Here is a 15140-nt window from a genome sequence, read left to right on the forward strand (position 1 = left end):
TTAACAAGAAATTTGTGGAGTGGTTGAAAACCGAGTTTTAATGAATCCAACCTAAGTGTATGTAAACTTCCGACTTCAAATGTACGTGTATGTGACCAATAAAATTTGATTTGATTGACAACCTGCTTACTTTTTTTTTTGTCCTGCTGAGACCACGGTCCCTTTTACAGATGAGCCCGGTAAACACCTCTATATACACATCAATATACAAATCAATCCATGAAAAGCAAAACACAATCATAGAAAACAAACACATTCTTCAGTAAAAAGGGCCTCAATCAGCCTTTTGAATGGCCCTAAAAAAGGGCCAGCCTACTTTCTGATGCAGAACGCAGTGATGTGTACTGAACCCATCGCCTGTAATAAAGCGTAGCGCGCTGCGGTAAACTGTGTCCAGTGGCGGCAATACAGTAGCAGCTGCATTCATATAGACAATATCGCCAGTCTATAACTGGTATGAATGTCGACTGAATGACATGCGCAAATAAAGTGCTAACCTAGTCCCAGTTTAATCTAATCTGTTATTCACCCCCGTCTCCACCTACTCATTTAAAACTGGACACACACTGCAACACCTAGTATCTTTTAACACCAAGTGTAAAGATCCTCACAAACACACACACAAAAGTGCACACACACACACACCCCGTCTACCCATCCACACACATACTTTAAAAACCCTAATCTTGCCATGCATAATGAGAGGAGTGTGATTTCCATAAAGCAACCCATCCATCCCTCCACCTTGGCCTGTGAAATACAAAGCCAAAAGCCCACAGCAGCTCCAGTCAGTATTATGCTGCTAACAAGTCACTTCCTAATGGGACCTTACAGTGGCGAGGCAGCATGCAGGGCTAAGTGACTGTTAGTTCTAATGCCCCATTATCACTGTGGCCAATGGAGATAATCCCCAATCAGACCTCCCATTCAGATGCAGACGGTACATTCACAAACCTCCTTCCCTCCCTCCCTTACAGTGACACAGTCATCCACAGCCACAGCGAGGCTGCTTAATCACACAAGCACTCCATTAGGCCCCTAGTCAAAAGTAGTGCACTATATAGAATAGGGTGCCATTTGGGACACAGCCGTAGTAAGTAGGTCGATTTTATTTGTTGGCTTCAAATTCTGTAGGAAAAGCCTCTTCCCCCAGATACATGGCTGCCCCTGAAGCCCCACTAATGACATCTCATATATATCTCTTTCATTCTAGCAACAGAAGACAACACATAATGATGCTGTTCAAAAAAATGTCTCCTCCAGTTATTTATTTTTGAAATGCACATTATGTGCACAAACAATTACTCTAAGATAGCGTGTCTCATAGTTCCACTTAGGAGGTTATAACCAGTTATAACAGCAACGTTTGAAGTTGCTGTCCTGTCCTCCAATCTCATGTGTAACTCAACATGAGGTTGTCTAATGATAATACTGTTATTATAGGACAACAAACAGAGACATAAATGTATGTGTCGCTGATTGACAGGCTGATTGGTATAGTTTATCAATGATCCAATCACGGACAGATGGTGGGTTGACAGCACTGTTGATCGGCTGATCTCTGCCTGCCCCCTGGACTGTGTGTACACAGCACACACACACTCACACACACACACACACACACACACATATTTAAACACACACACACACATCTGCACGCAAACGCGCAGACACACACACTCGGAGAGAGAGAAACATACAGGTCTGGATGTGGTTAGCAGTGAGGAAGGCCAGACTCGCTGTACAGCTGAAGGGCCATCAGTAAGCCTAGGCATTAATAACCTTTTGCTGGGCTGTGTATTGTAATTGTCAGACTGCAATTTACTGTAATCCACAAAAGATAGGGGAATAAAGACAGAATAATGAGCAAGGCTGACATGTCTGTGTTTGTATCTATTTAATGTATCTGTTTACAGTGTTCGTGTGTGTGTGTGTTCATGTGTGTGTGTTTGTGTTGGAGGGGTTCTGGCATTCAGAATGCCTTCTACGCTCAATTTGGGTTGTCGCAGCACAACCCCAGCCTTTAAGGAGAAGAGAAAAACAAGATGCCGGGGTCGGGAGGGCAAGTTGTGCAAGCGCGTTTGCTGAGTGACAGACAGTTTAGCACTATCAAGGGACCCACGTTGCAGAGGTCAGAGCAAGCTTTTGGCAAAGAAGTGAGCGGAGAAACAATGCACTCCTCCTCCCCCCTCTGCATATTTATTCGTCATCTCTTTGTTTTTACAGCGTGCAGTATAAATGAGTCAGATGATGCGGCGCGAGCCTGCACATTGTCAACACAGGTAATAAGTCACTATAACCCTCTCATTCCCACACTCAGCCCCTTCAACAAATCACACTGCCCTCGAATATGACCACAGAGTAGACAACAGCACAGGGCCTTCTAGAATTTGCATCCTGAATGACACACTATTCCCCATTTAGTGTACTTACTACTTTTGGCCAGTAGGTCAAAAGGTCAAAAGTAGTGCACTATATTGGGAATGAGGTGCCTTTTGGGACCCTATGACACAAAAAATAAACTATATACAGTGCCTTCAGAAAGTATTCATACCCCTTGACCCCACATTTTGTTGTGATAAAGTCTAAATTCTAAATGGATCAAATAAAATACATTCTCACCCACATTTTTGTAGAAATATTGCAAATGTATTGAAAATTAAATATAGAAATATCTCATTTACATAAGTATTCACACCCCTGAGTCCATACGTTAGAATCACCTTTGGCAGCGATTATAGCTGGTCGTCTTTCAGGGTAAGGATTTGCACACCTGGATTGTACAATATTTGCAATTCTTTTTTTATTATTTATTCTTCAAGCTCTGTCAAGTTAGTTGTTGATCAATGCTAGAAAGCTATAGATTTTCAATCTGATTTAAGGCGAAACTGTAACTATGCCACTCAGGAACATTCAATGTCATCTTGGTAAGCAACTCCTGTGTATATTAGGCTTTGTGTGTTAGGTTATTGTCCTGCTGAAAGGTGAATTTGTCTCCCAATGTCTGTTGGAAAGCAGACTCAACCAGGTTTCCCTCTAGGATTTTGCCTGTTTAGCTCTATTCCGTTTCTTTTTATCCCAAAAAACTCCCTAGTCCTTGCAAATGACAAGCATACCCATAACATGACGCAGCAACTACCATGCTTGAAAATATAAAGTGTGTTACTCAGTGTTGTGTTGGATTTTCCCCAAACATAACGCTTTGTATTCACGACAAAGTTAATTTCTTTGCCACGTTTCTTGCAGTGTGACTTTAGTGCCCTATTGCAAACAGGATGCATGTTATGTAATATTTGTAATATTTTTCTGTACAGGCTTCCTTCTTTTCACTCTGTCATTTAGGTCAGTATTGTGGAGTAACTACAATGTTGTTGATCCATCCTTAGTTTTCTCCTATCACAGACATTAAACTCTGTAACTGTTTTGAAGTCACCATTGGCGAAATCCCTGCATGTTTTCCTTCCTCTCCGGCAATGGAGTTAGGAAGGACGCCTGTATCTTTGCAGTGTCTGGGTGTATTGACACACCATCCAAAGTGTAAGTAATCATTTCACTATGCTCAAATGGACATTCAATGTCTGCTTTTTTTTTTTTTTTACCTATCTACCAATACAGTTGAAGTCGGAAGTTTACATACACTTAGGTTGGAGTCATTAAAACTCGTTTTTCAACCACTCCACAAATTTCTTGTTAACAAACTATAGTTTTGGCAAGTCGGTTAGGACATCTACTTTGTGCATGACACAACTAATTTTTCCATCAATTGTTTACAGACAGAATATTTCACCTATAACTCATTGTATCACAATTCCAATGGGTCAGAAGTTACCATACACTAAGTTGACTGTGCCTTTGAACAGCTTGGAAAATTCCAGAAAATTATGTCATGGCTTTAGAGGCTTCTGATAGGCTAATTGACATAATTTGAGTCAATTGGAGGTGTACCTGTGGATGTATTTCAAGGCCTACCCTCAAACTCACTGCCTCTTTGCTTGACATCAAGGGAAAATCTAAAGAAATCAGCCAAGACCTCAGAAAAAGAACTGTAAACCTCCACAAGTCTGGTTCATCTGTACAAATAGTACGCAAGTATAAACACCATGGGACCACGCAGCCATCATACCACTCAGGAAGGAGATGCATCCTGTCTCCTAGAGATGAACGTACGTTGGTGTAAACGTGCAAATCAATCCCAGAACAGAAAAGGACCTTGTGAAGATGCTGGAGGAAACAGATACAAAAGTATCTATATCCACAGTAAAACGAGTCCTATATCGATGTAACCTGAAAGGCCGCTCAGCAAGGAAGAAGCCACTGCTCCAAAACCGCCATAAAAAAAGCCAGACTACAGTTTGCAACTGCACATGGGGACAAAGATCGTACTTTTTGGAGAAATGTCCTCTGGTCTGATGAAACAAAACTAGAACTGTTTGACCATAATGACCATTGTTATGTTTGGAGGAAAAATGGGGAGGCTTGCAAGCCGAAAAACACCATCCCAACCGTGAAGCACGGGGCTGGCACGATCATGTTGTGGGGATGCTTTGCTGCAGGAAGGACTGGTGCACTTCACAAAATAGATGGCTTCATGAGGAATGAAAATTATGTGGATATATTGACGCAACATTTCAAGACATCAGTCAGGAAGTTAAAGCTTGGTCACAAATGGACAATGACCCCAAGCATACTTCCAAAGTTGTGGCAAAATGGCTTAAGGACAACAAAGTCAAGGTATTGGAGTGGCCATCACAAAGCCCTGACCTCAATCCCATTGAAATTGTGTGGGCAGAACTGAAAAAGTGTGTGCGAGCAAGGAGGCCTACAAACCTGATTCAGTTACACCAGCTCTGTCAGGAGGAATGGGCCAAAATTCACCCAACTTATTGTGGGAAGCTTGTGGAAGGCTACCCGAAACGTTTGACCCAAGTTAAACAATTTAAAGGCAATGCTACCAAATACTAATTGAGTGTATGTAAACTTCTGATCCACTGGGAATGTGATGAAAGAAATTAAAGCTGAAATAAATCATTCTCTCTACTATTATTCTGACATTTCACATTCTTAAAATAAAGTGGTGATCCTAACTGACCTAAGACAGGGAATTTTTACTAGGATTAAATGTCAGGAACTGTGAAAAACTGAGTTTAAATGTATTTGGCTAAGGTGTATGTAAACTTCCAACTTCAACTGTACGTGCCCTTCTTAGCGATGCATTGGAAAATCTGGTCTTTGTGGTTGAATCTGTGTTTGAAATTCACTGCCCGACTGAGGTACTTCACAGATAATTGTATGTGTGGTGTACAGAGATGAGGTACTCATTAAAAAAACATGTTAAACACTATTATTGCACACAGAGTGAGTCCATGCAACACATTAGTGCTCCTGAACTTTAGGCTTTCCATAACAACAGGGTTGAACACTTATTGACTCAAGACATTTCAGCTTCTAATTTGTAAAGAATTCAAAAAACATAATTCCACTTGACATTATGGGGTATTGTGTGCAGGCCAATTTAAAAATTCAGGCTTTAGCACAACATAATGTGGAGAAAGTCAAGGGGTGTGAATACATTCTGAAGGCACTGTATACACTCCAAAAAGGACAAGTATGGACGTTAGCCATATAAAGGGAACAAAATGCTGTGCTCCAAATCCCCTTCTAACGAACCAGGACCCCAAAACATATCTGATGAGCCTCTCTGCGCACTCCAACAAAAGAGGAATATTATAATTTATTCCCCTCTACCGTTCAGACTAATGTAGATCAGTGGTTGTGTCGCAAATGGCAGCCTATTCCCTATACAGTGCACCACTTCTGACCTTTGCCTTATGGTAGTACACTTAATAGGGAATAGGGTGTCATTTGGGACACAGCCCCTGTGGCCCCTCGCTTCCCTTCCTCCTCCAAGGTTGTAGTCAGTCATAAGTAGCATCAGGCACCTCAGGTAGGCCTCAGAGCCCAGGGAGGGTAAATGAGATAATATACCTGTGACAAGCCTCAGGCCGGTTGAGGGTGACATCAGCACATCAAGCAGGCTGTGTATCATACAGACAGTTGGAAAGAGATGGAAAGGCAGAGGGCCAGCGGGTTAGAGGGCGGACAGGATAAAGAGAGCCTTTTAAAGGGGCAATCAGAGATCGGTAAATGCATGTTTTGCAGGTTTAGTTATTTGAAATCCCGGTTTTTCTCTTTAATCTGCTGTAAACACAGATCATCAAGGTTAGGTGAATGAGGTCTGGATTCTGTCCTGCATTATTGCATCTTGCCTCAAATAAAGGACTCTCAATTGGGATAGACACAGGAAATGGTGGCTTAGAAACGTATGTACATTATTATGCCTTAGAAATGGGAGATCTGTCTCGTCAATAACCATATTCTTAGGGCAACCCCTTAAACTCTTGATTTGATCTGATGTTAAGCAAAAGTATTAATTGTGGCGAGAGTAACTCCAAAGCTTTAAACACGCAGTTAAAAATAATAGAGACAATTCTGAGAGTAAACGTAAGATGTGTATCTTGGACTATGCTGTGGTGGTGTAATAAAACATTTTTATCAAAATGCCTGGTGAGATGCTTGTACAGCTGAGAGTACATGAGGTCATTTCTCTCCTCAACAAGCAGGATAAACCACTATTTCTTCCTTCAGCTTGGCAATCAGGGCCATGTGTAAGCACAAAAACTGAACACACAACCCCGTAAAGAGCCCGGAGAGAGTGTAAAAGTACACTCAGACAAACATATACTTAATACCTATACTTCATCTATTCCATAGGCCTTGATGTGATAAAATGGGAGAGGGGGTAGGGTGGGTGGTTTGGGAGAGAGGCTTGACTGAAGCCTCTCAGTGGCCATAAAGGGTGGGTAGAGCGGTTCACAAAGCTGGGCTGGAGTACTGAGGTCACCACCAGCGCCCACTAACACACACGCACAGTGAAACCCACTTACACACACAGCAACACGGCAAACCCCACTTAGACACACAGTAAGCCTTACTATTAAATACTGGACTGACCGCTGGACTGGAAGGTAAACATAGATTTCATAGAGTGTAGTTTGTAATCTTAATCGTGAAACTGACTTAAGCCCTTGGCTCCTATAAGGAGCATAGGCCGTTGACAAATGTCCTGCATATCACTCAGTTCGGGGAATGTTCAGGCCACTCTTGGTCATCTGTCTGGGCGTGTCTCCTCCCAAGTGTTTATGGGTTAAACTAGATGAATATTTGATTTCAATTCTCCTCTTTGGAAATCACAGAAGAATACTAAACTGAAGTATATGAAATTGCACACCAAACATTGAAAGCGTCACAATAAAAGCGGGGGGAACTCATAATAACATACCCAGAGTGTCATACCAGAATGAACGACCATACCATATCTTTATTGTAAATAAACTCGGGCTACAATTACAAAAATGTAACAAAAACTAAAAAGAATATTAAAGGTAATTGTGATCTATAAGGTGCAGACTGCAAACCACTGCAGCACGGTATTACAGTATGAGTGAGAAGTTGGTATTATTTTCAATGTCCCTTAAAATTCCCGCTGCAAGTTGTGATGGCCCATATTTCCCCGTACTGAAATCAATACATCATCAAATCTGTTCCATTCCATTCTATTCTGCTGGTGTTCCGCTGTTTGGTGACAATTACATTCTCACAAGTTCATTCACAAAAGTCACTGTCTGTCAAGACTCCCCATCCGCTAGAGCAACTTGCTGCTGTAAAGAGCGCATCTGATTATTAAGTTATTTTACTCCATGTCCAATGTAGAAGATCTTGTTTACAAATGTATAGGGGCTGGGAAAAGCTTGTTGTTGATTGAAATCATAATAGTACAATACACAAAATAAGGGGGGGCACATCTTTCTACTGAACATGCACTACTCATGTGGAACTAGTTAAATGTAATCTAACTCAAAGGGGGGAAATAGTTGACTAAACATAATTCAAGTCATGCCTATCGGAGGACATGGTAGTTTGTGGGTTGCATTACAATTCAATATTCAAAGAATAACATTGAAGGCAGGACATCGATGCATACACAACACATACATTTTAGCCCCCGTCCTATCGCAGAGATCTTTTAATTCTTTACTAGTGTATTCATCAGATGGTATCCTGCCGTAGGCACATCGTATCTTTCCCATCCATCGCTTCTTATGGTACAGACACACAGAGAAATCTGATTGCCGAAAGACACTAGTGCCGTAGGAGGCCGTTCCCTCTTTTGCTAGAACAAAAGACGCCCCTGCTGTGTCCCGACCTGGTACAGACGAACCTGTCGTTTCTACTAGTAGAACCACAATGATCTTCAGTGGCCGACAACGTGACTTTGAGACAATCAGAAAGTACGACCCCCACGTGGAGGATCTGACAGAAGTGACTTATTTGTACAGAAAAAAATAGGGGACTTTTCTGATGTAATCCACCCCCCTTTCGTCACAATTGTTGAAACTAATAAAGCCGCATAATTCATTTTTTTTTTCTAGAGCAAGTCTTTACATCATCTACATCTAGCTAAGGAGTTTTGTGCTTGAATTATTTTTTTGTTAGGTTCAGTTTGATAATGTGCACCTGCTCATTAGTTAGCTAATGTTAGCTTGCTAACTGAGCTTGGCAGTCACACACATTTCATATGAAACGAATGGGGTGGTAAGTGCAGCACAATGCACTAAATGCTTAACCAAGCTAACGATCTAGTAAGATGCTTCATTCAAAAACGTATCCAGTGTGATTCAAATATAATGTTGCTAGTTATCTAGTTGTGGCCATCTGGTTAATATGAACAAGGGCTTACTACAAATTCTAGCTAGCTAGCAACATTAGCGCAGCTTGCGCGTTAGCTTACATTAGCTACAGCAGGCACAAGCCAAACTAGCTACTGTCACCTTGTGGCCTGGAGTATTTAAACAAAGCAAATCAGAGATAAAACAGTTATAGGTGAACAACAAAAACTTAACTGCTGACACTCTGGGAAGAGGTGCCATGTACACATCGACAGTCAGATCTCTCTGTGTCTGACCCTTTAAATACAATTGTAAAATACCAGCAATCAAAACAGCAGCAAAGTATAAACCACAAGTTGTTCCTCCTCTTCACATAAAGGCAGCATCATATAAACACTTTGACTCTTTCTCTGACATAAGTATGGTGCCCAAGTGCAATGCTAAATTGTGCTACATGTACAAAAAGCAAAAGCAAACAAAAAACAATTATCAGTTGCCAAGTCCACAAACAATTGAGGACTACCTTATAACTACACTCCCATCAAACACCTTTACTAATACAACACTCAGGTTGTTGGAAATTGATCATGCTGCAACATCTGGCTTGACTGATAATTTCTTAATTGTGTATTTTCATCAGTGAAAAAAAGACAATGGGTGTGATACCATGTGAGTGATTTCATATTATTTTAAAGTCATCGCCCCAAATAAAACATTTGTGTGTGTGCACGCACGCATTGAAATTCCGGAACACATAACAGAACAAACCAAAACATATATAGATGAATGTTACATTAGCTGCAGTTCTTTAGACTGGCTGAGTGTTGGAGAGAGACAGTGTGCCTGGTAGTGCCTGAAGCTCCAATCTCCAGTCCGATGCTTGATGCTTATTATGATGAACAATGTACACTTTAGACCAAATTTCACTACTTAACAAATGCTTAACGGGGTCACACAACTGCTGCTTGAGAGCGTAAATCCAGATTGCACTCTATACGATGGCATCTGATGTCAAATTATATGTTATAAAACAAACTGTCAGAATATTAATATATATAATAATGTTCTAATATAATATACACCACTGTCGTTGAGTTAAGCCTTCCTTCTAGTCACATACACACACAACTTTTGAATGCTGTTATCAATAATGTATAAATTCAGCATATTTACATGGGTATTCCAAAGTTCAGAAACCAAATTCCATTGTATGGCACCAGGTTAAGTAATAGTATTGCATGCATACACACATACCCACTATGAACAAACAGTACTAGACTCGTTGCAGCTACTGTAGGCAAGGTTGCCTTCGAGAGACAAGAGTTGCAGAATTCACTTGATTAGTCAGGATACTGTAAGTCGAAAGGCACTGTTTCAGTTTGCGTTATTCGGCTGTCAAAAATATACGGCATCATCAAATAGATACAAGTAACTGTGGGAATGTTGCCTCTTTGCAAAGAATTACATGAGTTTATACATGTCTATATGTATATAGATAGATTACATTTTTCAAGGTACGGATATCACAGTAAAAAGACTACAGTATATATGTCACTGCAATAGATATTTGTCAAATTGCAGTTGTGTCCAGGAAAAACAGTTCATTTGTATTGATATATATATATTTAAACAAGACATTGTGACTGGCAATGATCAGAGTGCAGTGTCTTCTGAGGTAGGATTTTATGACTTAGCCATACATTTGCCCAAGTTGCCATACTAACGGAAAGCGTCGGAAGCATACATGATATATATATGAAATATAACACCATAAAATACACCACAAACCTCCTAATTCATTCATTCACTTTGGGCACTACTAAGTTAATCATTTGAAAGAGCTTAATTACATTTCTTGCACACCCACTGATTTAGGACAACACGGGTATACAGTTTAAGGAATGAAACAGCTGTGAGGAATGCCATTTTCAAGTGAGTTGAGAGTAGAGTGAGAAATTATCTTAGAATCTAGAATCTTAGGATCTGGAAATCTAGAATCTTAAGAGTTTTCAACCTACAGTAAGACTGGGCTGGCCACACAAGGTGAGAGAGAGAGATTTAGAGTGCAATCGGGTTACCTCAACAAGCTACAGTACAGATGGAACCCTCCTCGGATCATTGCTGATTCATTTATTTTTAATTTAAAGAGGATTGATGCTCAACAGAGACTAAACACGTTACTTTAGGCCTATGTATGTGCAGAATGAGAATACCCTCTGGTTTAACCCAACCAAATCTTCAAGCATTAAATCAAAAGAGGGGAGAGGGAAAAAAACATGACAACAACGAAGCTAAACCTCTACAGCTTGACGGCTGCTAAAACAGGCCAATCAACCCGACTGACAGATTTCAAAGGTCAAATAAAGAGGTATTGTAGGTACAGTGCAAAAATGATTAAAAATTCAAGCTTAAAACGAAGAGAAAAAAAATCATGGCACCATAAACGAAATTGCATGCAATCAACTGAGGTATTCAAGTGAAGAGGGCCTAATGACATTTTTGAGAGAAAATAAAAAACATTTAATCTACGAAGCTATGTAGTCACAATGTGTTTGAACTAAATAATAAAACAAAAAGGCTGGTATCCAAATCCCTAGGAACTCACATGTGCAACCCTGTAGCGCCACATCTGCATAAGCTTTGACGCGTAAAGGGATGTGTGAACCGCAATTCTGTTGAAGAACAACGTTGTCTGTGTGTCCTAAAGACGGTACTTAAAAGGTGCTCTGTGCCTTACAGAAGTATCCAATTCATACAAAATCTGCAGCATATTACCTGGGTGATATGTCTTCTTTTTCATAATATTTATAAACAACTCAGCCAATAGAGACATAACTAAATGCTAAAAAAATGACCAAAAGGTGATCAAAAGGAACATTATCAATCTTAGTATCAAAAGACATACTTGAAACCAAAGTTTCGACTTATGTCATAATAAACATATAATTTCTTTCACTTTAGATATATTGATAGATTTATAATGTTTATATAAGCCATCCAGTTGCCATTGTTATTAATACATAAGCTACACAAACATGCATTCTCAAATGCTGTTTAAAATCTATTTTTAAATTACAGTAACTGGGTATGTTGACTTTCTATAAAAAAAATTCAGGATACGAGGAAGGGCCTTTTAGTATGTAAGGCAAATAATATTTATATTTCATCATCAATTTATAGATATTGTTACGTATATTATTTGTGTCCATCAGACCACACAATTCTCAACACAACAGACCGTAATGGAATAAGTGCAATAATGACTGACGCTGCATTCCTAATGGCATCCTATTCCCTATATAGTGCACTACTTTTGACCAGGGCCCATAGGGTCGTATATAGGGGAAAGGGTGCCATTTGAGACACATCCTAAGAATACCATCTCAAGAGAGTTCAGACAGAGGTGGGCCCCAATGGTCTATTTCGTCGGTGGTCTGGCCTCTGCTTGCCATGTTCTTAGCCATAGCGTTTTTAAAAAACACTTTAAAACTGGCACTAGTGCACAGACTGAGGATTTTAGCGTTTTTTGATTTACACGTTTGATTTGAACCATCTATGTACAATCTAAAATTACTCATAATAAGCATAAGCCTCATATCTCACTGACACAAAGCAAACAAAGCGACACCTGACCCTTTTTTTCTTTTTAACACTTTGCTATATGTTAATAAAGCACTCTTGTGATTACACAAAGCAGAGAAGGAAAGTAAAGATTGTGTTTGCGCAAAAAAAAAATCCAACGTAAAATCCGTTACGACCAGATCAGCTCTCTTGTTGTGTTGGTACTTCCCCAGGTCTCTACAGAACGTTCCCTGGCTGCACCGTTGTGCGCTGGAGATACAGGGCTAATGTTGCGCTGTATTGGTAACTAGCATCAATCGCTAGCACCGGTAACTACTGGTTAGCGTCAGTAGCTAGCATCAGTGGCTACCGGCTAGTAACAGTTGTAGGTAGCTAGTGTCAGTTGCTAGCGTCAGTAGCTAGCTAGTTAGCGTGTGACGCTCAGTTGTTCGGGACCTGAGGTTGGTTGGCTTTGAGGCTGCGCAGAGCCCGGCGCGCAGCGGCAGACTTGGCGATCCGGTAGCTGCGGCCCACGCCTTTAAACTTGCCCTTGCCTACGACCTCCACCGTCACACGGACCTTCCCGTCGTACGTCCTCTCTGCAGGGCTGAAGGGGAGGGCAAAGAATTACATAAAGGACACTAGAAGGACAATGGCATCCTAGCAACACAACCAGAAAAACTTTCATTCTAGAAACTGATTAAATATGGTAAAATATTGTATAAAACAATGCATTTGTAATTTTAGGATCTATATAGGGTAGAGGGTGAGGGGATAGAAAAGAATGGGAAAGATTACATTAATTGCAATCAAGTATGTAAGCTAAAACCATCAACAAAAATAGTGTAAAAAAAATCTTCTTACCTGAACTTGGCCGTCTCTGGCTCCATCTCCAACAGCTCCCGCACCGGAGAGCGAGGGACATTAGCTGAGAATTTCTCTGAGAGGGAAAAGAAAAGTGTTATAACACGAACCCTCATCTTTTTACTTCCTCAATATGATGTATCACTGGGACAGACAAATATGAGAACCTTTACATTTTGCAAATCAGTGGAACTAAAAGCCTCCCTGCATGAACTATCAAACAATCAGAAAAGAGGAAATCTAAAATGTGGTCGAAGTTTCCCTCTCTCCGTTTCTCTCCTCCTTACCTATAAGTGGCCTCATCATTGGATAATACACTTGCCACACAGTCTCCAGTGACATCCTGCTATCCATGTAAATTGCTCCGGCTAGCGACTCAAAGATGTCTCCCATTGCCTTGGGGACCTCAATGTCCTCCTCTTTCGCCTCGTCTTCCTCTGACCGCCGCAGCTGAAAGAAAGAGTGGACTAACAGAGATGAAGTACAAGTTGTTTTTATTAGGGTGAAAAAAAGAAAGATTTTGTCTCGAATGGATTAAAGGAAAAAAAATGATTGTCTGTGCTGTAGTGTGGCATCTTTCTAATAACTCTGACTGAGCACTGTCCCCTATTTCATATCATATCCATCCAGTAACAAATGCGCTTAGAAAAAAGTAAACGTCAGCTATAGAGTGAATTTAGCATTTTCCTTTGAAAATGTAATCTGAGAAAAATATCTATTACACGCCTCATTTTACGTATAGGCCTACATCGATAGAAGATTGCAAATGTATAATCGGCAAGCGTCAATAGTTTATTAGAAGTATTGAATACAAGTGATACAGGTATTGAACTGTATTCAAGTTGTTACTGTATTACATTTAATCCCAAAAACTTAGTCAGCTGTACCCTTGCACACTCTTGAGACCCCGTCGTCCAGTTGTGCTTATTAAGGGGAAAATATTTACCAATGTTCCTGAATTAGTTTTTCCTCTTACTGTATCCAATGTTGTCCCTTAGGCATAAAACCAGCATTGCTCAAACGAGACCAGATTCACTGCCAAGATAGGCATTACAAAATAAATTAAATCCAACTGCTCTCACTCCAATCCAACTCTCTTTCCAATACTCAAAACTCAACAAAATATAAAACAGATTCATAAGAACTGACAGCCCATGTTTTGGGCTGTTAATAATTAGCAATAGGGGCAGAAAAAACATGATTATGTCCCACAAAACACATTTAAATGTTAGTAATTATCAACAAGGCCAAAGGCTATCATTATGTCCCTGCAAAAATGTATTGGTCAACATATACACTGGGGTGTGCTGGGAAAATTGGGAATGGTCGGACATTCCGAACAGTAGAAGAAGAGAAATAAAACAGATGTACATCGCACTATGACAAACAAACACATGCAACTTTTGTTTCTCATCCAGAAAGCACCAATAAATACACCACAACAAACAACTTCTTCACCAAAGCTGCATCTCAAATGGCACCCTATTCCCTATATAGTGCACCACTTTTGACCAGAGCCCTATGGGCTCTATATAGGGAATAGGGTGCCGGAGATGGACCACCTAACCGTAAACACACCTCAGAGTCCATGCCTTGCATCTCCTTCTTCTCCAGCTGGAATTGCACAAAGTCGTCGATGACGTGGAACAGCTCGGGTGACACAGCCTTGAAGTACTTGTGGTAGTCGTACTGGACGGCCAGGGAGGCGAAGATAGTGTTGTTGACGAGTGCCGAGCGCAGGTCTGTGAGCACGCCGGGAGAGTGTTGGCGAGGGTCTTCATAAAGGTGCTTCGTTATGAGGTAGTCTAAAATTGCATCGCCAAGAAACTCCAGCCGCTGGTAACAATCTGGGACAGAGAGAGAGCGGGGACGAGAAAGAGAGCAGGAAGGAGTGATACTAAGCCGACACAAAATACGCTTATCACTGAGCAGACATACTAAAGGCAAGCTGGAATCAACTATTTAAAGTTTCTTTTCTGCTTCTTTACA

General features: G+C 40.6%; 1 protein-coding gene across 1 annotated transcript in view; it reads right to left on the reverse strand.

Moving 5' to 3' along the window:
• Positions 1-12357: 12357 nt before the first annotated feature.
• dicer1 (dicer 1, ribonuclease type III) overlaps positions 12358-15140 on the reverse strand; it is a 46183-nt gene continuing 43400 nt past the window's right edge. The window contains exons 32-35 of the mRNA XM_039009814.1: positions 14730-14998; positions 13439-13601; positions 13152-13227; positions 12358-12894 (exon numbers count right to left, since the gene is read on the reverse strand). Of these exons, the coding sequence (XP_038865742.1) occupies positions 12729-12894; positions 13152-13227; positions 13439-13601; positions 14730-14998 (674 nt within the window). The 3' untranslated portion in view covers positions 12358-12728. The remainder of the gene's footprint in view (positions 12895-13151; positions 13228-13438; positions 13602-14729; positions 14999-15140) is intronic.

The sequence above is a fragment of the Salvelinus namaycush genome, chromosome 15 (genome assembly GCF_016432855.1).
Source record: "Salvelinus namaycush isolate Seneca chromosome 15, SaNama_1.0, whole genome shotgun sequence".
Taxonomy (NCBI): Eukaryota; Metazoa; Chordata; class Actinopteri; order Salmoniformes; family Salmonidae; genus Salvelinus; species Salvelinus namaycush.